The 27,047-nt window shown below is 41.2% G+C and overlaps 12 protein-coding genes across 12 annotated transcripts; 5 read left to right on the top strand and 7 right to left on the bottom strand.

Moving 5' to 3' along the window:
• Positions 1-21: 21 nt before the first annotated feature.
• On the bottom strand, positions 22-1,610 carry WALSEDRAFT_49757 (MFS general substrate transporter; the record flags this gene model as incomplete). Its single annotated transcript, XM_006955850.1, has 6 exons — positions 22-45; positions 93-569; positions 617-713; positions 760-1,418; positions 1,463-1,538; positions 1,585-1,610. 6 exons carry the CDS (start codon positions 1,608-1,610, stop codon positions 22-24), a joined length of 1,359 nt encoding a protein of 452 aa, XP_006955912.1.
• Positions 1,611-1,978: 368 nt separating this feature from the next.
• WALSEDRAFT_66946 (hypothetical protein) lies at positions 1,979-3,380 on the top strand. Its single transcript, XM_006955851.1, has 2 exons — positions 1,979-2,887; positions 2,936-3,380. Exons 1-2 carry the CDS (start codon positions 2,557-2,559, stop codon positions 3,004-3,006), a joined length of 402 nt encoding a protein of 133 aa, XP_006955913.1. The 5' UTR covers positions 1,979-2,556; the 3' UTR covers positions 3,007-3,380.
• WALSEDRAFT_59081 (hypothetical protein) lies at positions 1,979-7,732 on the bottom strand. The gene is made up of 10 exons (XM_006955852.1): positions 7,721-7,732; positions 5,674-7,665; positions 4,903-5,628; positions 4,687-4,854; positions 3,918-4,641; positions 3,699-3,871; positions 3,426-3,653; positions 3,283-3,379; positions 2,936-3,235; positions 1,979-2,887 (listed from the first exon to the last, which is right to left on the bottom strand). The coding sequence occupies exons 2-9, from the start codon at positions 7,594-7,596 to the stop codon at positions 3,075-3,077; spliced, it is 4,200 nt and encodes a 1,399-aa protein (XP_006955914.1). The 5' UTR covers positions 7,597-7,665; positions 7,721-7,732; the 3' UTR covers positions 1,979-2,887; positions 2,936-3,074.
• A 99-nt stretch (positions 7,733-7,831) lies between these two features.
• WALSEDRAFT_66948 (DNA/RNA polymerase) lies at positions 7,832-10,015 on the top strand (the record flags this gene model as incomplete). Its single annotated transcript, XM_006955853.1, has 9 exons — positions 7,832-7,875; positions 7,926-7,966; positions 8,012-8,022; positions 8,072-8,197; positions 8,245-8,352; positions 8,396-8,541; positions 8,584-9,508; positions 9,552-9,880; positions 9,935-10,015. 9 exons carry the CDS (start codon positions 7,832-7,834, stop codon positions 9,957-9,959), a joined length of 1,755 nt encoding a protein of 584 aa, XP_006955915.1. The 3' UTR covers positions 9,960-10,015.
• WALSEDRAFT_61919 (hypothetical protein) lies at positions 10,007-11,391 on the top strand (the record flags this gene model as incomplete). The annotated part of the gene is made up of 3 exons (XM_006955854.1): positions 10,007-10,600; positions 10,647-11,322; positions 11,378-11,391. The coding sequence occupies 3 exons, from the start codon at positions 10,007-10,009 to the stop codon at positions 11,389-11,391; spliced, it is 1,284 nt and encodes a 427-aa protein (XP_006955916.1).
• A 145-nt stretch (positions 11,392-11,536) lies between these two features.
• On the bottom strand, positions 11,537-13,443 carry WALSEDRAFT_61920 (DUF590-domain-containing protein; the record flags this gene model as incomplete). Its single annotated transcript, XM_006955855.1, has 4 exons — positions 11,537-12,055; positions 12,100-12,606; positions 12,653-12,713; positions 12,758-13,443. 4 exons carry the CDS (start codon positions 13,441-13,443, stop codon positions 11,537-11,539), a joined length of 1,773 nt encoding a protein of 590 aa, XP_006955917.1.
• Positions 13,444-13,460: 17 nt separating this feature from the next.
• On the bottom strand, positions 13,461-15,515 carry WALSEDRAFT_59083 (hypothetical protein). The gene is made up of 7 exons (XM_006955856.1): positions 15,500-15,515; positions 15,321-15,419; positions 15,201-15,275; positions 15,092-15,142; positions 15,023-15,041; positions 14,780-14,974; positions 13,461-14,721 (listed from the first exon to the last, which is right to left on the bottom strand). Exons 2-7 carry the CDS (start codon positions 15,413-15,415, stop codon positions 13,543-13,545), a joined length of 1,614 nt encoding a protein of 537 aa, XP_006955918.1. The 5' UTR covers positions 15,416-15,419; positions 15,500-15,515; the 3' UTR covers positions 13,461-13,542.
• A 536-nt stretch (positions 15,516-16,051) lies between these two features.
• WALSEDRAFT_30829 (glycoside hydrolase/deacetylase) lies at positions 16,052-17,475 on the bottom strand. The gene is made up of 9 exons (XM_006955857.1): positions 17,422-17,475; positions 17,306-17,364; positions 17,129-17,260; positions 17,023-17,081; positions 16,938-16,966; positions 16,810-16,887; positions 16,574-16,767; positions 16,421-16,527; positions 16,052-16,372 (listed from the first exon to the last, which is right to left on the bottom strand). The coding sequence occupies exons 3-9, from the start codon at positions 17,256-17,258 to the stop codon at positions 16,196-16,198; spliced, it is 774 nt and encodes a 257-aa protein (XP_006955919.1). The 5' UTR covers positions 17,259-17,260; positions 17,306-17,364; positions 17,422-17,475; the 3' UTR covers positions 16,052-16,195.
• A 73-nt stretch (positions 17,476-17,548) lies between these two features.
• On the top strand, positions 17,549-19,707 carry WALSEDRAFT_59084 (cytochrome P450). The gene is made up of 5 exons (XM_006955858.1): positions 17,549-17,965; positions 18,009-18,125; positions 18,170-18,309; positions 18,357-19,524; positions 19,572-19,707. Exons 1-5 carry the CDS (start codon positions 17,846-17,848, stop codon positions 19,626-19,628), a joined length of 1,602 nt encoding a protein of 533 aa, XP_006955920.1. The 5' UTR covers positions 17,549-17,845; the 3' UTR covers positions 19,629-19,707.
• A 682-nt stretch (positions 19,708-20,389) lies between these two features.
• Positions 20,390-21,196, bottom strand: WALSEDRAFT_59085 (hypothetical protein). Its single transcript, XM_006955859.1, has 4 exons — positions 21,072-21,196; positions 20,669-21,024; positions 20,529-20,619; positions 20,390-20,480 (listed from the first exon to the last, which is right to left on the bottom strand). The coding sequence occupies exons 1-4, from the start codon at positions 21,165-21,167 to the stop codon at positions 20,421-20,423; spliced, it is 603 nt and encodes a 200-aa protein (XP_006955921.1). The 5' UTR covers positions 21,168-21,196; the 3' UTR covers positions 20,390-20,420.
• A 70-nt stretch (positions 21,197-21,266) lies between these two features.
• Positions 21,267-22,152, bottom strand: WALSEDRAFT_59086 (NADH-ubiquinone oxidoreductase 23 kDa subunit). Its single transcript, XM_006955860.1, has 4 exons — positions 21,884-22,152; positions 21,795-21,834; positions 21,514-21,748; positions 21,267-21,465 (listed from the first exon to the last, which is right to left on the bottom strand). Exons 1-4 carry the CDS (start codon positions 22,101-22,103, stop codon positions 21,307-21,309), a joined length of 654 nt encoding a protein of 217 aa, XP_006955922.1. The 5' UTR covers positions 22,104-22,152; the 3' UTR covers positions 21,267-21,306.
• Positions 22,153-24,838: 2,686 nt separating this feature from the next.
• On the top strand, positions 24,839-27,043 carry WALSEDRAFT_59087 (DUF1771-domain-containing protein). Its single transcript, XM_006955861.1, has 4 exons — positions 24,839-25,070; positions 25,120-26,521; positions 26,571-26,763; positions 26,811-27,043. Exons 1-4 carry the CDS (start codon positions 24,846-24,848, stop codon positions 26,866-26,868), a joined length of 1,878 nt encoding a protein of 625 aa, XP_006955923.1. The 5' UTR covers positions 24,839-24,845; the 3' UTR covers positions 26,869-27,043.
• The last annotated feature ends 4 nt before the right edge of the window (positions 27,044-27,047 follow it).

Raw genomic sequence — 27,047 nt, forward strand, 5'->3', positions numbered from 1 at the left:
ATAAGTACATAATTTTACAATTTAAAGCATATACCTAAATCCGACCTGCAAGATAAGTTAGCAGATTTGGTGCTATAGAAAAATCCACCTACTGCCTTGTCTGCATCTGCGAAAGTATCTGGTGTGTGTTCAACAACACCCTCTTTCTTGTCCCTCTTCTTGTTGATTTGCCACAAAATGAAAGTGTGCGTTGCGGCCAAGAATGAACCCCAGAATGCAAAAGCCATACAAATTGCGTATCCCCTGGTGTATGCCGGGCCTTCACTATCAGGATATATATATCCACCCAAGACACTCAAAGTGTGACCTATCGTGTTTAACATAGCAATTGCTACGGCCTTCTTGGATTCACTACCTGCATTTGCGGCGCTCCAAGAGAGTGTCAATGGGATGGCTGTGTATGTACCCATAACAGCTAAGAAAATACCACCATATCTGGCTTTTAAGGCGTTTTCACCAACTGTTGGCAAACCGAGTAACATTGCGTAGCCTACACCTGAAATAAGCAAGTTTACACTAATGAACGGTCCTCTCATTTCGTATCTATCGGAGAAAATCGAAAGGATAATCTGCAAGACGTGAATAATAGAGCGTTTATGACAACTGTGAGACTTACCATCCAGCCACCTGCGCAAACGTATGGTGGAACTGAATACAACTGAGCATCAGCACCGTGGTAGCCCAGATCAGTTAAAATTTGCGGAAGGAAATTGCTATGATAATGTTTAGAGAATCTCCAATCTGCTATATAAAACACACCTGATGGAACTCAAAGCAATATTGATGGCCATATATATAGCGCAGTTTAGGTATGTTCTGAAATCAGTAAAGCCAGAAAGGACATGTCGCCAGTTCACGTAACCGATTTTTTCTTGGGTCATTTCAGTGTTTTTGCGAGCCAAAGCTTTAGCTCTCTCTTCTTCATTAAACCATTTTGTGTTTTCTATACGAGATGGGAGAATAAGGATGACCAAAATACCCAAAACTATAGATGGTAATCCTTCTACCAAGAAGAGTATACGCCAACTGGCAATGTATGAATGAATATGTTCTATACCATACGCTATAATACCACTGAAAGCACCAGCAATTGGTGCTGCTGCAATGAAAACTGTTGTCCTAAAACCCATCTCATTTTTGACATAAAACAAACTGAAGTAGAATGGCATCAATGGACCGAAACCTGCCTCAGAAAAACCCAAAAAGAATCTACAAGCGAGAGCACCCGCGTAGTTGTATTCTGTAGCTTGAAGTGTGCTGGAAATACCCCAAACTATGGCTACAAAACCGATCATGATATCTGGCCGCTTCATGAATTTGGCAAGCAAGGTCAGAGGAACTTGCATAACAAGATATGAAATGTAGAATATTGAACTAAGTAACGAATACTTGTCTTCTTCGCCATCTAATACAGTTTCCTCGAATCCTGGAAAATTTTTCGCATTTCCGAGATTACCTATACGATATGTATCAGTTTAGTAATAGTGGGGAGTCCCAACAAACCTCTGTCTAGATATGCCATTAGATAGAGTAATACACTAAGAATGTATGAGAGTATACCCATGAGTTTTATTTTGAACTCACGCTAAAGGCATAATAGCCATATCCATTTTCCACACTAACTTGCGGTTGCTGACAACGTCTGGGTCATTATCTCTCTCTCCAGCGGATCTGATGGAGGATGATGAAAATGACCAGCGACGTTTCTTTGAGCTGACATCTGTGGATGTACGCTGCGATTGAGATTCATAGTCGTAACTATCCGATTGTTGCTGCTGTTGGGGAATTTGATCTACTTTTTCAGTGAAAGCTGTCTGTTTTTTCATTTCTTTAATCGACAAGTGAGAGAGATCCTATTACAGGAATCTGCAGTATTATAAATAGATACATGTTCTTTAGGAACATAGGCTCACACATGAGCTTAATTAAAAAAAAAAGACCGGTGACAGGTGGATTGACCCACGAAGTTAAGTTATAGCGAGAATATAGGAATAAAAGACAAAGGAATTTACGCATATTAACATGATTCCGCGATATTATCACATATTGTGTGTCTTCTGAATTTCCAAATACGGATAAAGTTGTCTCAAATAATACCGTTCTTTAAGTCATGTGATAGTGGAATATTAACCGTAATGGGGCATATTATCATACCAGTACAACGGGGATGCATTTCGAATTTACTCTATATTCGTCTATTTAAATAGTATTGCAGCGAAATGCGCGGACTTTCCACTGTCTAGTCAATTTAGGAAAATTTGCAATTGAAAATGATAGTAAGAGTAAAAGAAATTGTCTTATTTTGAATTAGACGCGAACCAAGAATGACAAGACCTTGGCGGGAGCTGACAAAAGCTTCCATTTACACTAGAATGGAAGTTTGATTGGACATATCGTCCTATTATCATAAAAGCTACAAACAGTATCCCTGAATGGATTCCTATTGCTAGAATTGAAAAAAAACTCGGTCTCGGTCTCAATCTCGGTGATGCAATAGTCGACTCATTGGGGATCGACTACTTAAGAATACCAGGGGTTTACTTATCACCATTCAAAATGTCCATTCCTGGTCATACATTCACTAATCTCTTCAGCTATCCCCTCCCTGAAGACTCTACTAAAGTCATTGTGGGACTCAAAGTAGGCTACGAAGGTGGTGCATCAACACCAAAACATCACCACGGTATGGCATTTGTAGTAGGAACTGTACTTCAAGGTAGCATCCGCAGTGTTGTACATCAACCAGGTGCAGCTGAACCTGATCCTCTCAAAATCCACAAAACCAATGAAAGCTGGTCAGAATTACCGGGAGCACTCCACGTTGAATCAGGCAATGCTTCCGAAACGGAACCAGCTGAATTCATCGCAATTTTTGTTGCACCACGCGGTACGTCATTTCCTCTATCACTTATCTCGTCTAACATTACATCTTTAGAACAGAAAGATTTTGTTGTATTCGACTGCGAGATGTGCAAAGTAGCAAAAGAAGCTGCTAAAGGAGTTTGATCGATGATATGCAGTTTATAATAAAGTCTTAATATTAATATACATTATATTTTGGTATTACCTAAAACTCAAGTGGCTACTTTCCATCTGCGTCCTTGGAGATTCATGAATGAGAAGATATCAGTAAGTGATACGACAGATCTGGCGTTGCGTTCGAGGAATTTGGAGACTGTGTTGTGGAGAACTTGAAGAAGAGGTTTATTCTTTTCGCAGAGGACTTGAATCTCAGCTAGGAGTTGTTAGCAAATATATACAAATGTGTTCTAGAATCCTTACCATAATTACTACTAGAATTAGACTGCTTTAGGATCCTTTCTACATCAAATAATCTTGCAAAATACAGCATTTGGTTGTACAACATCTGATCATCATACTGCAGATATGTTAGATCCGGTAACTTTGAGAAGACAACAACTCACCTCATGCTTCATAACTCCGAGGCAGTTTGACATGAGACAGCGTTTACCGTAAACGCTCATCATACGTGTTTTATTTCCGCATGATTGATCGTTGCAAACCAAGTTAGCATCGTAGTACTTGGCGATAAATTGTCTCAATTGCATTTCGAGCTGGATGTTGACACTACCAGGTGGAAGTATGTTTGAGCAGGATTGACAAACAATACCACGAGTTTGCACGCTATTCGTCTGTTCACTAGTCAGTATAATGAAGACCTTAAAGAAATAACGCACGCTATCAAGCATACTGCCGAATTCGGTATGCTCAGTACAACCTGGGCATCTTATAGAGAATTTTTCAGCATTTCTAAATCTCTCTTTATCTGACATTTGTGATTCTAATGTTTGGAATTCTTTGTCATTGGAATTACCAGCTGAGTGGTTCTGGAAACGAGCAGGGTCGAGACCTGTGGTTGTATTAGGATTAACAAATAAGAATATAATTCCACATACCCAAGCATTCAGCTAACCTTGACCGGTCGGTACCTTCAATATTGTCGCAAAGTCTCTCTATTGGTGGCAGGACCTGTGAAGTAATATAATACTCGTAGTCAAGCGATAAATTACTATCCTTGCGTCTCAAATCTTCCGGGTGGTATGCATTCTCTGCTTTACCTGTCTTAGAAGCCACGCCATCGGGACTTGCACAGAAAACGTAACTGATAACATCTCCACTCTTCGCCGTTCCTCCTTTAGACTTCATGCGCATCGCGACTTGTACATGCGGTTGGGACTTTGAATCTGGATATTGTTCTGGGTCTTTACCAAGACGCTTATTGATAATGTAGTCATCCAGTGGTACCTTACCATTACGTATACTTTCGCCCATTTCAGTAAGATAATCGTGTATATGTTCTACAACGACTTCTGTTGAATCTCCGCTGAGGATCTGGTCGAGAACGTATTGAGAGACGTTCTTGGACAGTTGGGAGTATTCTCTACGCTTCATATCCAAACCTTTGATCTCCGTAGACTCCTTGCCTTCAGCCATCTTTATTGCTGCATATTTTTTCTTTTGGAGAAGGAGCAATCTCTTGAAGACACCATCGAGATCTATTTCTAATAACTTGTATCTATCGTTGACATGCTTTTTGAATTCGTTTGCTACTTTGAGAGCATCATCATATGAGTATGCATTTGAGTTGATAAAGACGGAATCTGTGTCACCATAAACAACCTTGAACATTTATTAGTTATGTTATGACAGACAATAATCACTCACATCAAGTTGCATGGATTCTGCTAGTTCACGGGTATGGGTAAGAATCTCACGACCCTTGAATGTAGTCAAGGCTGCCAATGGACGTGCATAGAAACGCGAGCCTTCGAAACCAAGACAACCATACATAGAGTTGGCTGTGAGCTTCAGGGCCATCTGACGGATATCTAACTGTGATTGGCTTTAGTATAAACGATGGTTATCCAAAGATGGACATACCTGCATTAGTTTCGCTGGTGTCGCATTTTTATCTTTCATCAAGTTCTTGACTTGTTTACGACGGTTGACGAGGGTAGCAATAAGCTTAGGAAGAACACCTTGACCTGATCCAGGCGCGGGTATTTCAGGTATCTTTTCCTCACCATTGTCGTCGTCTTCTGGTCTCTCGACTGTCGTGAAATCGATATTGTATTCTTGTATAATAGATGGATAAAGCGAGTTGAAATCCATAACAAGGATATACTTATCCCAGAGACCTTTCTTTGGTTCGAAGACCAAACCACCTTTGAATTTATCTTTACGGCCACCTTTCTTTTTGGTAGTCGCCTCATCATCACCGTTCTCAGCAGCTGCTTCCAGTTGTGCAGCCTTCTTGTCGAACCTTGACAACTTGTCAGGACAGATCATTTTCTGACGATGGAACTCGTGTAACAAAATGAACTCGTTTCTTTCGGATCTACCACCAGTGAGTGTTCTGCCCCAGCTATTACCAGCAAGATTAGTCAATTGTCTTGTCAATGGTAAAATCTGAACCTTGGCAGCTAAAGCCATATTGAAAACAGCATCAACTTCACAATGCTTCACAAAGTGGATGAGACGATCTGGAGATGTAGCATATGAGTCGAAGTAAGCTGCTGTGTCATCTGGATCAATGTCCTCGCGTTGGGTTCCAAGATGTGTATTAACCATCTCTGTCATAGACCATGTTGTTGAGGATATCATGCTCTGACTTATTGTTAGACATTACAATCGATATCAAATCTGACACACCTTTCCTTGATCTGAGCTTAAATCACAGAGCAATCTACCAGTTGTGATCTTCTTATTACGATCAAACTTGGCTTTGAGCCACTTGTCTCTCCTAACTCTTCCCATTTTAGACCAATTTGGTATTTTCATTTCATTCATTCTGTTGAGCAATATTTCTAAACTTTCGCCGAGGAGGTCATGTCCAACTAAGACATCAGGATCGTGTCTTTGAACGGATGCCAAGATATTGCTGAGTACGGCTTTTTCATTCCTCATTGGTTCAATCTTTGGACGTTGTTGACGGGCTTTCATCTCAAATCCGGGTGGATACATACCCAAAGGCCTGACGAGCGTGATAGATGAAGATGCTTGTTGTTCAGGTGGTGTTGGATCTTCGATATTGACATCAGCCCATACTCTAGCTGTTGCTGCTACCAATTCTCGGCAATTTAATTGATGGTTCACGATACTTCTAGTTGAAAGACTCATGATAGTCAATGGTGGTGGTTCTTTTGGTGCATCAGCATCTGAATCATTGAAAAATTGTACTGTCTTCGGATCAGTGACTGTGAATTGGTGTTTACACCATGTAGTTCCTTTCTGAGTAACATAAGCATCTTCTAACTTGAGCCAGCAGGGTCCCATTATACGTCTTTTGACAACAAATAATTCAAATGGAGAAGTCTGCGTACCAAATACGTGAGAGAAGGTCTTACCAGTCATACCAAGTGGCATAGCAGGCTCATTAAAACCGTAAAGAACCTTTAACCAATCAGTTTCTTCACGAGGAACGTCTTTTTCTTCGAATGCATAACTACGCTTGACGAACTTTGCAGCCCATGACTTGATTTTAGATGCTTTGCGTATAGATTCCATTTCGGTGAATACATCAGTCTTCTCGACAATTTCACCAGTTTCATTTTCATCATCGTCAAGCTTAAATTGACGCGGCACGACAAATAAGTTACGCTGGATACCTTCGATTGTTACGCTAGTTGATTGCCATTTTTTGGCTTCTGTATCGTAAGCTTTTCCAAACAACACGACACGACCGTGATCTTCCATGTAATCTAACCAGTAGAAACGGACACAGCCATCGTCATCATACAGTGGACTATCAGTGACCGAACCTTCTCTCTTAAATTCCTCATCTGCTTTAGGTGAAGGTGGTGGAGATGGAGCCATATTTTCCAAAACTGACATCCAAGCTTTAGGTGCAGCAGCGCTCTTCTCCTCGATGTCAACTTCCATTTTAGCAGGTTCAGTGGGTTTCATTATTGGTGATGGACTAGGCTCTTTCTTTACGTCTCTCTTTGCCCAACTATTTGGAATTCTGTTAACTGGAGGTTTAATATCTTCTTCGAAAGGTTCGAAATCGAAATCATCAGATGATGGTGGCTGGTTACGTGCTTTCTTTGTTGGTGAAGCAGTCAAGTTGGCGTTGTCCGTGAACTTTCTCCGCAACTGACCAGTCTTTGTAGATGAGCGGTAGCTGTCCATATCAGAGGAGTATGGAGGGTCTGAGCTGAGTTGTTGATTAGACTGAGAACTGAAATTCACGTCACTATCATCGGGTCTGTACTGATTGAACACAGTTGATTTTGGAAGCGCTTCACGACGCGGTGGTTGCTTGAGACTCGCACTTGATTTAGTATCGGAGTCTAAACCAGATAACAGATCCTGCATGAAACTATCGGCTTTGTCTTCTGATACTACTTTCCTGTAAGCGTTCATCGATGGTTGAGGTGTAGGCTTAGATTGTGAGCGCGCAAAGTATGCACCAAGACTCTCCTTTTGCCTAACCTTGGCATTACTCTTCTTCTTGCGCTTCTTGGTGTCCTCCTCGCTGTCATATCGCGTATCAGATGCACCCCAGTCATCTTCCATTCCATTGTCGATGTATCCCGAACCATCGTCATCTTCGATGAAATCTGGTCTGTTCATTCTGTTGTTGTATACGGATTTGTAGCCGTCATCGTCGACTTCATCGTATATATCGACATCTTCTTCAAACTGAGAGATAGTTAGATATTATGGTGGACGTTGAGAGATAAAATAAAGTACGGACTTTAAATTGTTTAGATCTCCCACCTGCATTTCTTGCTTCGCGTAATTCCTTCAATTTGTCACGCGTCGACATGATTGTTGGAGAACAAGCTTCTTAGAACGCGTCTTTGAAATGTCATATAAGCATCTATTGACGAGCCAGCCCAGCGATGCACGGTAGGCTTGATATTTGCACGCGTAGTCTCTTTTACTAGCGATATACTTAGAAATCCTCTTAGAGTGATTTGTCACGCAGATTTAGATGCTGGTGAGTGTATCTATATAAGATCCAGAGATATCTAAGAAGCTTTAGCATATGCTCAGGTCTGCTATACGCACGATACATGGACTAGTCACTCACAGTTACTTCCAGTTTGAAAGAAAGAGATTAAACTTACCGCTAGATGCACCGATAGTCGTGCAACAATGGTCAGGATTGATTGCTATATCCTACCCAGCCAGAGCATATGGTATTACGCGTCATGAGAATATTTTCGAGGTTTGTCTCGCTATGCTGGAGTTATGTCATCGGCTAATCAGACAAAGGCAAAGAAGAAATGCCCGAATCTTGTACCTGTTCATGTAGCTACATACAAGGAGGGGGTAGAAGAACCTGGTTACTGGAATGAAAAGCCCAGCCCAGACAGCCACAAAGTGAGTGCACGATAGATATAAATCGCACACTAATAAATTACAGGTGTCGCTTGAACCTTATCGTAGAGAGGGTGCAAAAGTGCTGAAATGTATGCAGGAAATATTTGTCGGATGCGAGATCGAAAAGGCTTCAATCGACGAACAATACATTGATTTGACAGAGTTGGTTAGGAATAAAATACTAGAGAGGTACGTGTAGCTGTTCTTAGGATCCCCCTCTAACCACCCTAGGTATCCATTCCTGAAGCAACTCCCTCCAGATAAGACGCTCGATGACGTCTTACCGGAACCACCTATCATTTCATTCGCAGATGTCGGCAACGTGATACCAACATCAAGCGAGAAGGGTTCAGATGGGGAGATCATTGCTGATGAAGAAATGCAAACTACCTGGGAGGATGTCGCTATCCAAGTCGGTGCTCAACTTGTTGCTGAAGCGCGTAAAATAATGTTTGAGAAGATAGGCTATACATGTTCGGCAGGTATATCACATAACAAGATACTGGCAAAGCTTTGTTCGGCTTATAAGAAACCAGACGACCAGACTGTTCTCCGAAGAGATGCTGTCGATAGCTTTTTGGGACCTATGAGCTTCCAGAAAATCAGAAGTCTTGGTGGGAAATTTGGAGAGGCGCTTGCAGCACATTACGATGCAGCTACCGTTTCAGATCTCTGGAAAGTACCTCTGGGAGAGATGCAGCGCCAATTTGGTGAAGAGAGTATATGGATATATAACACGATCCGCGGTATAAACTCAGATGAAGTAAAGGAACGTGTTATCACGAAGTCAATGTTAGCATCAAAGTCGTTAAGGCCGCCAATCAACACGGTGGGCGAAGTGCGACATTGGTTGAAAATCCTGTCAAGCGAATTATCCCAACGGCTGAAAGAGGTGAGAGGTGAAGAAGGCAAGAAGACTATGTGGCCGAAGAGTATCGTGTTATCTATGAATCAGGTTTATCAGTCATCACGATCACATCAGGGTGCATTCCCGTATAACAACTCATTTGGCCCTGAATTAATACAAAAGCATGCAGAGAAACTCCTCAAAGAGTTTGTACGCTGCGACACGAAAGAAATGCCTGATGAACATAAATTAGGCTATGACGTCAACAAACTCGCGTTGTCATTTTCAGGGTTAGCAACGGTGGAAGCAGTGAGTCCTGATATAAGCTCTATCTATAGCTAATAAGTTGTAGGGACAGCGGGGAATTGAGGGATTTCTCGGTCAGATGACTAAAAACGGCAATGACGGCAAGCTAAAACGACAGCATTCAACGGATTCTACCAAAGCAGACAAAACAGAAAAAGCGGTGAAGAAGAAAAAGTCGAAAGGAACACCTCAGACAGGGCTCACAGCGTTCCTGACGAAACCTAGACAGGGACAAGAGAAACCAAAAGCAAAGAAAGAGACTATCGAAATTGATAGCAGTGAAGAGGACGTAGCCGGAGATGTATATAACTGTAAGGAATGCGGAAAGAAGCTAAATGTTGCCGAAAAAGTCGAGCACCTCGATTGGCATTACGCGTGGGTGACATGATAAGCGTGGATAATGCAAAGTAAGCTAACAAATATGAACAGCATGGAATTACAAGACCTTGAGTGATAAAACTTTTTATATTTTTTTAATGTTGCGCTTCTTTATGTACTATTATGAGGTTGGGATTTAGGAAGCTGTTCAAAAGGGATAAGAGTAAAAAACTAGGGCAGGAATCTGAGTACAGTGAGAGCGTGACGAGTTTTAAAGATAAAATAAGCCAGCCGTCACCTCTCCAAGTCGATTCCTCTGATTCATCAGCCAAAATGTCTGTCAAGGAATTCAAGAGGCGGTCGAGCAACGAGTTGCTGGGGAATCAAAACCAGCCCCAGCCGTTATTTAAAACACGCAGGAAGCCGGCGCCGAAGCCCAACCAGGATTTATCCAATTGGCACACCTCGGATGATGATTCTGATGACAACGTCCGCGATAACGACGAATTTGAAAAATTCAAGCAGAGGATCAGACAATCGAGAAGCACGATACGCCAAGCCGCTACTACGATACAGGATAATGATAGCGACGAGAGCGACGATACACTTCCACTCTCACAGTTACGCTCGAAAAGTCAAGTCAGCTTAGTGAACTCGATAGCAAGCAAACCTAATAAAAGCACACCGTCGCTCAAATTACAAGGAAGTTCACATAAGCTCAACTATCGTAAACCACCACCACCCGTTAGCGCGAACCGCGATTCTCGTTCGATAAAGGTGTGTTTTCGACCTAAGACATCCGCTTTTGTTTAACATTTTGCAGCATAATTCACAACTTTCACCTAATTATCAGAGGCAATCACACGCGAGTTACTCTCCACAATCAAGGCAATCAACTCTACGGCCACCGCCATCACCCGCGATGTCTCTGCAGAGTGCACCAGGTGGATTTGGATATTTCAACCCATATAGTACTCCAGGTATGCCTGGAATGCCACCAATGCCGCCAATGCCTCCTGTGGGTATGCCTGGCGCATATCCATTCGCACCACCACCAGCGAACAATCTTCCAACACCTCCACCATCTGCACCTAGCTCTAGCAACGGTGATCTCAACCAACAAGCTATGGTGGCTGCTCAAATGCATTTCCAGGCTATGATGAATGCAAAGCAATCATTCCAAGCTTACGTAGCTCAACACGCTGCATACCTTGCAGGACAGCAATGGGATGAAGAACACTCACAGTATGGAGGATCAGAAGCTGGTTTTGATCTCAATGATGATGATTATTATCTCAAAGGAAACAGCAGAGCCGCTAAATCTGATTACGGGGGCATATCACCAGGTAGTGCAAATAGTCGTCGGTCAAGTAACTACTTGCAGGCTCAACAAGCTCAGGCGAGATCTCAAATGAGATATTCCGAGATTACACGTAAAGCGCCTTCAAGAGAAAGCCTTAAGGCACCTCCGCCGCCGCCAACTATTAAACATTATAAAGGTCAATCATCAACTTCTTCCATACCTAAAAACCCAACTAAGCTACGTTCACAAAGTACCTTATCAATGAGGTAACTTATGATTAACGAACAATTTATTTAAACAAATTGAAATATTCACGGCTATCATTATTATTATTTTAAACAGAACATTATTTATTTCTTTTGATATACATCCTTTTTTGGTGCTACGAGATATTTTTCCTTTACTTGCATTCACTGATCTTTCCTCGATTGTGCGGCTGATAATTCTGAGATCGTTTCATTGAGTTTACCGAAATTACTATCTAATGGATCATTATCATCGCGTACAGTGTGAACACTTCCGTGTAAAGCCATAGCACGATCGCGCACGATAGCAGCACTAGTGGAGTTATCCCAAACAGCTATCTTGAATAATCTAGCAAAAAGACCACGTACGAGGAAATAACCATGTGATGCAACAAGAGCAGCAATGAATGCTACTAGAACACCACTATGACCGTTAAGTAAATCACTATCTTTGAAAGAACTGTTGAAGAGAATAACCAGTGATGTATTAATCATCGCACCCAACCAACTCAAGAATGAGAGAGTATCTAACCATGGGCCAATACTTTCAGTTGAGCGAGGTATGCACTTACTGTGATGCTTGATTAACTTGAAAGCATCTCCACGAATTTCAAAGAAGTTGTTGATAAGACCCATAAGTGGACCTAATGGCCATGCGACACTCCATAATGCAATATAACCGAACTAAAATTGTGTTAGATAAGTAATTTCAGTATTAGTTTACGAACCTGGGTGACCATCTCTGCATAGTCTTCAAATAACTCGTAAGGTTCTTTAGATACTTCCGCACGTACTTCTTCAAGATATTCCTTCTCCTCAGGTGCATCAACAGGTACGTATGTATTCTTCGATGTGTGCGATTTGACAAATGACATAATAAATGGCATACCAACTTCTTGAAATGATCCCACAGCTTGTGATGTAACCATATATGCAAATAATTGAGCTTGAATGCGTTTTCCATCTAATGCGACGACATTGCTAATATCACGACCAAGTTTCTCTCCTGCGATTGACATCAATGTATTTCCAAATGGAACGTATACATAAGCAGTTAAAGCGAGACCACCAAAGCTGACGAGTGAATTGATAGTGAATGTCTTAATAGTCAAACTTGAGTCGGTATCTGAATGCGTTGGATGGTTTTCCCATTTACTTAACCATGTCAATACTGGTTGATATACTGCTATAACTTGTGGAACTACAACGCAGAAGAGAACGGTAGGCACGAGTGACTAGAATAATGGTAAGATAAGTTTAAACGAGTGACGATATACCAACAATATAGGATTTTAGAGGTCCTTCGTAGAAATGCAAACCAAATGCCTCAAGCATGAAGATTCTGTCTTGTGTTAGCCTATGATCTTAACAAGCATGTCAACCCACGAAGTTAGAAGTGCAGCAAGCAAGGCTGCAAAAAGGAGTAAAATTGGGAGAGAAGCTAACAATTTAGCTTCACGGACATACCAAGCTGTTTGCTTAGTCTCTTGTCTCGTGAGTTCAACACTTCTCGAGCCATCAGATCCCCATTCAACGCTTATGATGCGCTCAGCAACACGCCAATACTCGACAAAACCAATAGCGTAGAGACTTATAAAAATGGCATATAATGCACTAAACTCCGTTTTCGAATACCAGCAGATAATTCCTACGAGTGAAGGTAAAACCAATGAACGGAAATAAGTCCTCAAGAAAGCGAAATAAAAGCCCACGTTTGTACCGTATGCGTTCTTTATACCTGTAAGTTGCTCGTTTGAAATAAGGTATTTGCTTGTCAAACTGTGCAATAACTCTTTGTTGTATTTGTGGTCATGTGGGATAACAACTTTGCGAACGCTAGAAGTTGCGTAGTAGCTATTGAAGTAGTCGTACATGTTGTTACATTCCACTTCAACCGTCTTTCTAGTGCTCGCATTGGCTTGTAAGAATATCAGAATCTCGTCTGGTTGAGCACCAGATCTGACAGTCCAGCTAAAGGAGTTCTCTACTTTTTTAAGTAGATTTACAAGCTCATCGTTACTTTTAAGCTTGTATACGACGATCAAGTCCAATTTTCTATCAATCAACTTCATGACGTAACGGACGTAAGCGAAGAACGTATATTTATACATAAGAACATAAGACCAAAAAAAAACTTTTACAGAAAAGTTAATAGCTATCCATCGGGATATCTAGAATGGTGATGGATTGTATTGCTTTGATTTGATGTATTCGAGGATCTGCTCAGTTGACATTCCATAGAGTTTCTCATTCTCCGCTACGCCAGTCTTGGCGGCCGCTTGAGCAACTCTGGTAGCGATAGTAGCGGAGACGTCTCTGATCCTGTGAAGACGTGGGTAAAGTAAGGTAGCAGATTCAGTTTCATCTAATGATTCTGATAATGCTAACGCAGATTCGTAGATCATATCGTCATTTACTTCGTTAGCTTTTGATAAAATGCAACCTAATCCAATACCAGGGAAACTGAGGAAGTTGTTACCTTGGTTTGATTCATATGTTTTGCTATTGTAGGTAACTGCCTTGAATGGTGAACCTGACGCGAAGATGACCTTACCATTCGTCCACTTGATGGCATCCTCAAATGTGCATTCTGACAAATGGGATGGATTAGACAATGGGAAAATGATTGGGCGTGTCTTAAATTCAGCCATCATTCTGACAACCTTCTCGTTGAAAGCTCCACCAACTGTAGACAGTCCAATAAGAGCCGTAGGACGTACATTTTCAACAATCTCTTCGAGAGTTCTGTATTGTGGGCCACCTGCCTTACGTGAAAGTGCTTTCTTGTGTTCAGGGAGCTTATCTCCACGATCGTCGGTGACAAGACCTTTACTATCAACCAAGTAGAACTTCTGCTTAGCTTCTTCGAGAGTAAAGCCATTCCTTGTGAAAAATTCCACGAGTTGCATGGCAACACCAACACCTGCACTTCCTGCACCGAAGAAGACAATACGTTGATCGAAGAGAGAACGTCCTGATGCAGCGGAAGCTAATTTGACGGCATTGATGAAACCGGCAAGTATGACAGCTCCAGTTCCTTGGATATCATCGTTGAAGCATTTACCACCGTATGGCGTACCGTCGTTGCTAATTACAGCATTTTTCTTGTATCTGTATCTGTCAAGGTACTTGAATGCAGATTCAGAAGAAAAGTCTTCAAATTGAATAAGACAGTCCTTGAATACGGTTCTGGTAGCTGTGTAAAACTCATCCATGAATTCGTCGTCGTAAACTCTCTTCATTTTGAGACCGAGGTAGAGAGGATCATTCAGGAGTGCTTCATTGTTGGTACCCATGTCAAGGATGATTGGAAGGGTGCCTTCGGGTTTGATACCGGCACCACCAACGTACTATGAGGAAGAATATGAGAATTTTCACTGACTTCATTCTAAAGAAAAAAACACCTACGAGGGTCAATTTTCCAACAGAAATTTGACAACCACCTATACCCAAGTCACCGAGACCTAGGATGCGGCTACCGTCACTGACAACTGCGATTCTGATATCTTTTTGTGGCCAATTGGACATAATCTCAGCGAGATGGCCACGATCTTGATAACTGAGGTATAAAGCATCCGGTTTGCGGTAGATGTTTGAGTAGAGCTGTTTGATTGTTAAAATTTTAGGCTCATTCGGCTAAAATCGACATACTTGACATGCCGCCCCAACGCTAAGTAAATATTAGTAAAACGTAAAATGAATAAAAAAAATAAAACCTACGTTGGTGTGTAGACGTACGGACAAATGTCAATAATGTTGTCAATCAAGAGGCTGTGAAATAGCGTGTAAGTACTTTTGCGATGTGGGGGAAGCCATAAGCCAAGCCTACCGATAGAAAGTATCCTTGGCAGTGCTTCTGAGTTGACTGAGGAAGATATATTTCTCAATAGGAGTGTCTTTAGCACTGTTTATTGTTAGTTTCGAAGTTATACAGTCAACAAGGACTTACTTGAGCTGGCTGAGTGCACGTTGTACACTGTCGACAACACCTCCTTGGAGGATTGACGCTGGTGCTAAGCCACGTTGTACGGTTGCTGTTGACATTGCTCTGTAGAAATTTGTTAGCATTCCCTTCGCTAGGAAGCCTGGGCCGTATTGATCATCAGATCAGGCGAGTGAAAAACTGACATGATGGTAAAGGATTAAGGAAGAAAATAAACAACATGCTGCTTTTTATCTTCTGTGCGATATATTCATCGGTCCAGAATGCCGACGAGTGATCTGCGATAACAATGGACTATTTATCTAGATCATTAAACGGCGATTTAATGACAGTCGAGACCTCCAACAAGTCGCTAAATAGCTTGTATCTTATTCATTTCTACAATAGTAACTATATCCTAGAAACTACTATTATTTACCTCCGACAAAACCGTATTAATGCTTATGAAGACACCAAGTATCTTTACTTACCACATCACGCCATATATACACAAAAGGTTAAGATTTATTATAATACATTATTTACTTTACAAATCTTGGCATTTTTATTGGCCTTACTTTCTTTGTCTAGGCTGACGTGATACACGCGATAAGACATCTCCAATCCAAACGGTATTCCTGGTGCCCCGCAGATATCTCATAACTCACAGAACCCCGAAAAAGAATTAGCTTATCGTTTAAATAAGAACGCGCTATCCGATTCGCGAGGTAATCGGATAGCTGAGCGGGCTTACACATCAAGTAAAACGAATGTATGATTGTCAAGAAAGTATTACAAATGAGAAATTTTTGAAAAAAATTCAATAGAAATTATCCATGTCCATGCTTGATCCATAGTTTAGTAAAAAATTTAAAAATATGCTCTTTCTAAGCATTGCCAAATTAGGCTGATGAACCTGGGGTAGCCTTGATTGGTGGCTTATTTGAGCATGTCCAGGTGTCGTCTCTAGTACCTGGAGCTGAAACTTCTAAGTATGGCTCAGCATCGATACATTCAGCGACGGTTGTCAACTTCTTTCCGTCAAATGATGGCAAAACAGCTGGTACGACTTCTTCAACCTGGGTAGCAAGTTAGAGGAATTAAGTAAGCTGTAAATGATAACATACAGATGATTGGTAAACCTCGTGGTCCAAAATCAAATGTGGTTTACCATCAGCAGCCCAACCTTGGATTTTAGAAATAATCTCGGATGGTTCAACGCCAGCTGAGTCGCCTGTGGGAACATTAAAAATGAAACAAATCTTAAACATCGGACATACCACTGTCTTCGCTCCATTGGACGACAGTCTTGCCCTTAGCTTGGAGGTAATCAACGCAGGAGGCGTCACAAGTACCGTATGGTGGTCTGACATACTTTGGAACGATACCAAGGATTTTCTTCAATGCCTCGTCAACATTATCGATTTCGCTATCGAGTTGTTCTCTAGTTATGTCATTGAAGGAAGCGTGAGACCTGAATGATTTTAGATTGGCTGTCATGGGAAGTATAACATACCATCCGTGTGAACCAATGAGGTGACCCTTTGAGTGAGCATATTGGATGTTTTGGACCATGTCTTCATCGTAGATACATCTGATATGGCTGTTAGAGGAGTGTAATCTTTGTTTCAAAAAATAGCTCACCTCCAATTGTTTCCGTTGAGGAACCTTGTCTATGGATACAAATTAGCTCATCATGTCTAAGACATCCTAACTTAGAATTACGTACGTAGAGATGACCAGCGTTTGAAAAGCTATCGGTGAGCTCGTTACCGTAGGTGTAAGGACCTGTGGTTGATCAGCTGACGTCTGTGCACTGAAATATCTAAACCGACCGTCATCGTAAGTCAAGGCGAAGTCGTGGTTGCAATTGAATACAGCAGAAGTGCCTTGATCTTGTCTAGAAGTGAGTGGTGATGCAGCTACAGCTGCGATAACTGCTGATGCGATAACTTTGTTCAACATTTCTAATCACGTGTGAGTAGGGGAAGAAGAAGTGAATGACGACTGACGAGGTTTCTGAGAATTTTGTCTTGGTAGTAGTTGGTAAAAAGTATTTTATACTCTAAGGCTGTGTTTGTCAGCCAAATCGGATGATTGGTATCCTACGAACAAAGAGACAACTCACATATTTGGCTGACGCTTTTTCTTTATAAACAGTTGAACGTAAGAGAAAAACCCCAAGTGACGTCTAAAATTTATCTGTCAATGTCACCAATATCTTACGAAATACGCAGTTCTCTGGGCTCGGCCTTGAAAATTTTGAATTATATCATTTACACAGGATAAATTAATTCATATCTCGTTTATATCTATCTCGAAATACTGTGGCTCATCTGCTGACCAATGAAGCACCATATATGGCCTGACTTTAGATATAGATAAAAGAAGAGAGATGAGAGGGTGATATTAGCATATTCTGAATCACATAATTACGCTGATTATTACAATATTTATATCTCCTTATATTTCAAAATTCTCATAAATGACCTGATGTCTTCTTCCTCGTATGAGATGTAAGCAAGTCTATTGGTTAATTAGCTACTATCAAGATGCCCTGCGTTCAATCGTTACTAGCTGATTTCAGCAGTTTAAGCACAACCTTACAGTATATTCTAGGCGCTATAGCCTTTGTGGTTATATCTATAGTTCTCAATGTACTCAGTCAAGTTGTACGTAGAAGACAGCTCTCTCGCCCAAGCTAACATCGAATAGCTACCAATAAAGTCTAGTAGCAGCCCTCCTATGGTTTTCCACATCGTTCCATTTATCGGTAGCACAATTACTTATGGTATGGACCCATATAAGTTCATGTTCGACAATCGTAAGAAGGTGGGCTATATAATAATTATTATGATTTATCTAACACCGGTCAGTATGGAGATGTATTCACTTTCATCCTTCTTGGTCGCAAAATGACCGTTGCGCTTGGACCTAAAGGAAATGATCTCATTTTGAACGGGAAACTCAACCAAGTTAGTGCAGAAGAGGCATACACTCACTTGACAACCCCAGTGTGAGTTTTTACGTGTCAGTGTTTACGTCATAACTAACGAAACTTAGTTTCGGTAAAGATGTTGTTTACGATGTACCAAACAGCGTCCTTATGGAACAAAAGAAATTCGTCAAGTTCGGTTTAAGCAGTGAAAACTTGAAAAAATACGTTGAAATGATTCAAGATGAGACACTCAAATTCATTAACCGTGATGCTGCATTCAAAGCTTATCAAGATAACAATCCAAATGGTGGCGATTTCCACTGCTTCCAAACAATGTCTGAGATTACTATCCTTACAGCAAGTCGTACCCTCCAAGGTAAGGAAGTCAGAGATGGTCTTGATAAGTCATTCGCTGATATGTATCACGATCTTGACGGTGGTTTCACTCCACTCAACTTTATGTTCCCAAATCTCCCACTTCCTTCCTACAAGAGAAGAGATGTCGCACAAAAGAAAATGTCAGACTTCTACAGTGAGATCATCCAAAGAAGAAGAGAAGAAGGTAGCCACGAATATGACATGATTGCTTCCCTTATGGAATGCAAGTACAAAGATGGTAGACAACTCAAAGATCGTGAAATCGCTCACATTATGATTGCACTTTTGATGGCTGGTCAACATACTTCATCTGCAACTTCAAGTTGGATTCTTTTCCATCTTGGTGATAAGCCAGAAGTCGTTGAAGCTCTCTACCAAGAACAAAAGGAGAAATTCATGAAAGATGATGGTACATTCGAACCACTCAACCTTGATGACATGCGTGATTGTCCAATTCTCAACAGTGTAATTAAGGAAACATTGAGATTACACCCACCAATCCACTCTATCATAAGAAAAGTTATCAATGAAATACCAGTACCACAATCTTTGAGTGCACCATCAGAGAAATCAAGCTACGTTATACCAAAAGGAAACTTCGTAATTGCATGCCCAGGTGTTAGTGCAGTTGATCCACTTTTATGGAACAACTCGAACGAGTTTGAGCCAACTAGATGGACTACCAAGACTAAAGAACAAGAGTTGGCTAACGCTGACGAAACTGGTGAGACTGTCGATTACGGTTTTGGTGCTATTTCCAAGGGAACTAGCTCACCATACCAACCATTCGGTGCTGGAAGACACCGTTGCATTGGTGAACAATTCGCATACTTGCAATTATCAACCATTATTGCAACTTTCATCCGTCATATGACGCTTGAAGCAAAGAATGGAGTTCCTCCACAAGATTACACAGTGAGTATAGATCATGGCCTTTCATTCCATTAATTGACACCACACAGTCCATGATTGTTCTTCCACAACCAGGATCTAGATTGCACTTTAAGCGCAGAAACTAATTGGGTAGATAACAAGCATAGACATTTTCATTATACTTAATCGGTACTATTGTATGAAACGCATATATAAATTCTAAATAGAGCTCCTGGGTGTTTTACTGTCTGCTATTCTTTTCAATCGGTTTGAATGTTTGCTCTATCGAAGTACTTATCCAAATCAAGATTACTTATCAGATTTATAGACGAGATACTGATGAAGTAACAAAAGTTGAGGGAGTTATATCTTGTGTACGAACTTGTCAATATCAGAGACACTTTTAAGTTAATCAATGCATTTTATTAACAGCCTATTTCACATGACGCAAAGAAAAGGTTGTTGTATTATCTAAACGAAACTATCTGATGAGATGAGTCGTTTTAAAATCAAGTGAATTTAGACTGCTGAGGCAATCTCAGTTTAATGTCTCCTTCCATAGATAGAAAAATGGATGAAAGTAATGTTAAAGTGCTCGATAACATCTGCTATCCTGTAATATACCTGATGCTGTTTGTTGTATGAAGGCAAGAAAAGTCACTACGATATCAGTCTATCATTATACGATACATTCAAATAGCCCTAACTAGTTGATTGATTAGCGTTCTTTCTTTGCTAGATGCCAAAACATTACGACATCTTACAACTTCATTAAATAGCTTCGCAGAGTTGGTAGCTATCTCAATCGTTCTCATACGCACCTATATTATATGAGAAAGTAAATAAAAGTAATCCATCTATATATATTAATAAATAAAAGTATCGTATATCCGAATAGTCATATCATGTCATATGTGGGTTTATAAATCAGATCATTATTATCTTCCATCGCTAGAGAACTGCATGTATTGTCCCATGCTAGCACCTCCTTTACCCTCCTGTTGATTTGTTAATGATTACACCTTTCTGAAATTTTTTGCACTAACATCAATCCTATCAGCGCCAATGCCCATATATTGGCTACGTTTACGTTCAACACCAGCGTTGGATTCATGTGAGTGTCCATTTTTAGATTGACTGCGAGGTATTTTGTTAAGATTGATAAAAATCGTTAATCTAAACATACCCGTAACCCAATTCTGGGAGATTTTGGGAAACACCCTGTATTTCGCTATTATTGCGTTGGTGAGATTCGTGTGGGTGTTGTTGTTGTTGGCTATGCTGAGAAACTTCCGGTTCTTGGCTTTGATTACGAGAAGCAGGAGCGGCTGGAGACGCTCTGCGTGAATTAGCTGCACTGTTTGGGTTGCTGGCGTGTCTGCTGCGACTTCTGAACTGTCTGCTTTGGCTTCTGTCGTGCTGTCTAGAGTGTGAACGTTGGTGTGATCTTCCCTTTCTCTCTTCATATGCTGGTGGGATATCGAAGGCTGAAGCGAGTCTAAAGTTGTGCTCCTCTGCTTCCTCCGCGTGTCCAGCACCTTCCTGTGGGTTGTAAGTCAAGTGGAAAGAATTCCGAAAGGGATACCTACTTCTATTCTATCAGCACCCAAACCGATTGGCTCACTAGGTGGACTGTTTTCTCTAATGAAGTGTGAGTGTGTGCTTGAGTTTCTCGAGTGTGGCATTTTTGAGCTTTTAGTTTTCGATGATGGTCGAACGGATTTAAGGAGTTAAGGATTAATGAGTAAACAATCAAGGAACATAGAATTAAGGTACTGAATTCTAGAAAAAAAGTGCATTATATAGAAGTAAAAAGTTGTACATTTAACGGTATGGATGGTCAGCGACGATGTTGGCTGCTATTTCAGCCTCTGCTCTGTCACCGTTGGCAAGTAATTTCTCCTTGTTATAGAGCAATTCCTCGCGTGTTTCTGTGCTGTATTCCGCGTTTTGGGTTTCCACGATTGCGTCGACTGGGCAGGCCTATGTTGTGTTATAAAATGAAAAATGAAAATAACGGCAATTACTCACCTCCTGACAGTATCCACAGTAGATGCACTTTGTCATGTCAATATCGTATCTCGTTGTTCTACGTGCGCCGTCGTCTCTAGCTTCTGATTCTATGGTGATGGCCTGGGCAGGGCAGATAGCCTCGCAGAGCTTGCATGCAATACACCTCTCTTCACCGGTTGGATAGCGTCTGAGGGCGTGTTCACCTCTGAAACGAGGTGAGAGTGGTGACTTCTCGAATGGGTACATAATTGTGCTAATCCGCTGGTTAGAAAATACATGGATATTTACGAGAAACTCACTATGGCGCTTTGAAAGCTTGTTCTGCAACGACCCACATACCTAATAGCTCATCTGTTAGTGGCTAACCAGCCTCACTGGGAAAACGCACCTCTAAGAATCTCAGTGAAAAAGAAAAGTTCGCTAGCTTTGTCGAGCGCACTGCCAGGTCTCTGGGCTTGATGCTTGATTGCGTTTGCTTTCGTTTGGTTTGAAGGTGCTTGAGTCGACAAAACGTGAGGACCAGACTGTGGAGTTGCGAACGTTCTAATATTTACTAGTCCGAATGGCTTCAAATTACTAGCAACTTTGCTATATCCTCTTGTAATCATTTTGTAGTGAACGTCAACAAAAACGTCTCTATTAAAGCGTCAAGCTTGATTGGCTAATATGAAAAACTGCAAAAAATAAATATTTTTATTAAATAATACTACAATTCTAGTTTGCTGACATCCTGATTATCCTTAGACTTCCCCTTCTTTTTGTTTGGCGTGCTGTACTGTCCTTGGCCACTTCCGTCACTCGCGAAAAGCAAGGGAGAAGGCATCCTTGGTTTGCTAGGTTTATTCTTTTTGCTCTTACTAGACGATCTACTCCTTGCATTTGCTAGTAAATGGGGGTTTGTCGGATTAGCAGCTGACTTCTCGCTTGATTCGAAGTCAGCTTGCGACATTGTACTCCTAAAGGCACCTATTGGAATTCTATCCCATCTACCAAGGCTATTGTCCTCGTCGTTAGACTCTAATTGCGTTGTAGTCAAGCTTGATGTGTCTATAAGGTCATCAATTGACAAAACTGATGGTTTTGGCTCCTTCTCAGTACTACTTTCTTCATCAGAAGACTAAATACGATCAGAAAAGCTAATAATATGTTAAAATCAACTTACTGCTTTCTTCTGTTTCAATTTCCGTCTACCAGTGAGATAAAAGTCTTTGTATGGCGATGGGATCGGCTTGTGTTTAGGATCGACAATAATAGAATTCGCGTTTGTTTGTTGATTAGTGTTAGCTTTAAATTTAGACGGATGCACGCCTGGTCTCGCAATCCTCTGTATCTCCGGTCTGAGTTCATTTTGGAAGTGTCCCATTGGTGGCTTTCTGCCTTCCTTAAGTGGACTAGATTGTGGCATTGGCGTTGGCAATGGTGTGACTTGTGTAGCCTGCACAGCCGATATACCGTGTGGTAAAGTAGGAATATCCTCATCCGTGGTATCACCCGTTTGATCTCTATATTCTGTGTTAGCCTGACTATTGTCTGATATGTCGCTCTCGCTCTCGCTATCTGTAGATTCAGATAAATGTTGATTCGGTATCTCAGATAGGAGGTCATTCAGATGTTTCTCCTCATCTATATGGCCAAATATCAATGTACCATCCCAATCCTCTATTAAAGCGAATCCCTCTGGTTCTTGTGTATCATTCGTATTAGTATTTTCATCGTTATCAAGTATAGAAGTGGTAGTTAACGGGTTATCTATTAGTAAATCATGTTGTGCTAATTCATAATAATTGCCTGATGTACTGCTACTAGCACTTTTTGCTTCTTGATCTTCAACCTTCATCGAGGTAGAAAGAAGACATGGCGAATAAGTTAGTTTTACAAGAAATTACTAGTATTTTTTGTTAATTAGACTATTAGATCAAACCTACGCTCAGAAATAGATGGTCCTTCTACTAAACTAAACGAAGTAAAGTATGCAGGCAACAAATCTTCGAGAGCAAAGATATTTGGGAACGCATCTGATAGCGAAGATGATAATGAGGAGAGCTTCATGACTGCTAGGAGTGCACCAGCGATGGATGAAGACGATGAAGACGACGAAGAAGAAGAAATTGACGGGGAATACGAGCAAGCTCAGCCATTCGGTGCTGTACAGGACAGTGATGATGATGATGATGACGAAGGCGACAATGACATTCAAGAGGATTTAGACGATGATGATACAAATCAAGCATTGATCGTACAGAGCGCTGATAAGAGTGAAAACAGCGAAAACGAAAGCGACAACGATGATGATGACATCCACAAGTCTATCAAGGCATCACAGAACCTCGACAGGCAACGCGGTCAAGCTGTCGTCGCACAATTGCAATCCTATGATAAACTTCTCGAGGTCAGAATTGGTATGCAGAAAGCAGTCACTCAGGTGAACAACATCTGTGCGGATGAAGATAAGGACTTTATCGTAAGTAGACTCGTCATTGTATGCAATTCTACTAACAAAGCCACTCAAGTCTGGTAATGAAGACGAAATAGAGAACACAATAAAAGCACTCAACGAACTCAGTGAAAGTGTATTCAGTATACGAGAGAAGTTTATCAAATATGACTCCAATACTGAGATTCCACCACGGAAAAGGCCGCGTCTGGATGATAAAAATTTCATACAAGGTGCAGCAAAGGATTCTATAGATATGGCTACAAGGTAACTAAGACTAGTCCATTGTTCTTACATACTGATGTCCCAAATAGCTACGAACCACATTTGATAGACACTCTCAAGACAACATCTAATAAAGTATCTTTAGCCAACACAAAGGGATTCTCTGCTGTCAACAAAGACGCTTGGTCACAAGTTGAAGATGTCCTCCGTGAATATCCAAAGCTCAGACAGAGAGTAGGTGTGAGGAGAGGTAATAGCGATGCGACCGGACAATTTGAAGCTGAAGTATTCGACGATGGCGACTTCTACCAAACGCTGCTTAAGGAAATTATAGAAAGCAAGACGGGTCAGCTCGAGGACGAAGAAATTGTGAGAACGAACAAAAAGAAAGTAAAGAAGGACGTTGATACGCGTGCTACTAAAGGTAGAAAGATAAAGTGAGTATATATAAACTTAGCAGATGATTCTCTGACCAGCTATATAGGTATAATGTCCACGATAAGCTCCAAAACTTCATGGTACCAATACCGCCACCAAAGGAGAGCTGGGCGGAATCACAGATCAACGAGCTATTCTCTAGCTTGTTAGGTGCTAAGGAAGAAGAGAATAAACAAAAAACTGATAATGTATCGATTGGAAACTTAAAATTATTTTAAATGCATCATACTCTCTAACGGTGACGATAGAAGATATGAGAGAAGGTCCGAATGCCTACCTACATACAAGAAGCTATTTGTCCACTCTACAGAAATTCTCTCAATCTGCGCCTTCAACCCCAAAGCTAGCAAATGGCCCGCAGGCCCAAACGTCTGAGGATATCACTGCGACGTTAATAAGCGAATTGGAAAATGATGGTAAGGAATTTGAAGACAAGGAGGATATCCTGCGCTCAAATTTAGCAACTCTTATTGGCAGGGTAAGTTCCGCTTTCTACTATGTGGTCATACATGTTGAATTTGGTATAGACACCGTCTGATGAGGAAATACTGCAATTAATGCACGCACACAAGGATGATATCACAGGTGCACCTTTCACACAAAAGCGTACACCTTCTAGACCGGTTTCTAGGCCGAATTCACGCCCCTGGACACCAACCCAAGGTCCAACGACGCCTACGTTCGGTAAAATTACACCCTTAATGTTATCCCCTTCTTTATCAACTTCTCAAATGCAGTCTTTTCTACCTCCCGGTATCGGTAGTCAACCTAGTTCACCCCTAGCGAGCCCTCGTCCACTCAATAAACGGGCAGCTGAGTTCAAACCACCCGCCAGTACTAGCGATACAGTAGAAGAGGATGTAGGAAATGGTATGACACCTTTGGATGTCCTCTGGACTATTTTCGCTCCATCCGGTATAACCTACGATGAATTAGAATCAACTTTAATAGGAAACAGCTTCGATTTCGAATTAACACTCAATGAATTGTCTGAGAGGAGAAGTCTTGCTGCTATTGCGATGGCCCAGAAGGCCCCACCTAACAACCTCTCTCAACGTCATCAGAATCCAGCCGGTGGACGAGTATGCAGATACTATCTCGCAGGTGAATGTAGAAGATCAGACTGTAGATTCTCGCACGATATAGAAAGAGCACTCTGTAGATTCTGGCTGAGGGGTAACTGCATTAAACAAAACTGCGATTTCCTCCATCAGCTGCCGCCGAAACAGGAAGTCGAAAGCACATTATCCAACATGTTCGAAACTAATGCCAGTATCATAGCAGAAGAAGAAAAAGAAAAAGCCACTAAGGTTCAATCTGTCGAAGAGGCTTTTCCAGGTTTGCATAAAGCACATTCGGCGACATCTCAAAAGCAATACACACCAAGATGGTCGACAGCCGTTAAAGTCAACCAACCAATTCAAAATAAACCGACGAAAGCTAATCCAGTAGAATCACTCAAGAAATCTAGTACAACAAAACCAAGATCTTCGCCTCGCATACGGTTACGCCAACCAACACTTCTGCCTACTTTACCAACTGGATCAACATTGAATTCATTATATATGTCATACCGGAATTCATCGATATCATTAGGCACTGCTCGTAATTCACTCCTATCGAAAGCGGCAGATGCCTACAGGAAAGGAGATGGTGCAGCAGCTAAGGAATTCAGCAAAGAAGCGCACGAATTAAATGAACGGATGATGGGCGAGAACGCTAAAGCCGCTGGTAATCTAGTCAAAGAAAGAAGAAAAGCAATCCAAGAAGCGATAGTTGCAGGTGCAGGTACTGCTGGGTATGAAGGTGATGAGGCGGGAAGAAGGAGTAGAGGAAAGGCATGTGGTAATGGCTTGGGTGTAGTGTTAGGCATGGCTGCCCGCGAAGGTTTAACAAGCGCAGACGAGAGAATGGAAAGTGTTTTAGATTGTTAGTAACTTGAATTTTTTTAGAAACGCTGACTAACACATCTCAAAAGTACACGGGTTACATTCTAGTGAAGCGACAGAAGTACTAGAGGAGTTTTTATTAGCTCTCGAACGCGAACACTTTTTGGGTATTGCATATGTTATTGTAGGAGAATCTAAGCACACCGGCACGCAAGATCCATTGCGAGGTGCCTCGAAGCAGCGTCTCAATGCCGGAGTTAAGGAGTTCCTTGATAAATGGGGGTGAGTTAATTTCTGAGACATTAATCCGGCAAATAACACATCGTTAGATATCCTTTCATTGAAATTGACGGTATTCTTGCAGTTGACTGTTTAACGCATTTTTGAATATAAAAACTTCCGTAACATTTGGTATGTGACGTGCGAAACATTATTTAAAGCATTCCAGAAAAGAGCTCTAAAATGAATAGAACTAAAAAGTGGTATCCGCGCCTTAAAAAAAGTAATTTATTAAACCTCTTCTTTCTCTCCATTTCAATTTATAAATTCACACGTTGTGTTTATAT

Source organism: Wallemia mellicola, assembly GCF_000263375.1.
Source record: "Wallemia mellicola CBS 633.66 unplaced genomic scaffold WALSEscaffold_1, whole genome shotgun sequence".
Lineage (NCBI taxonomy): Eukaryota > Fungi > Basidiomycota > Wallemiomycetes > Wallemiales > Wallemiaceae > Wallemia > Wallemia mellicola.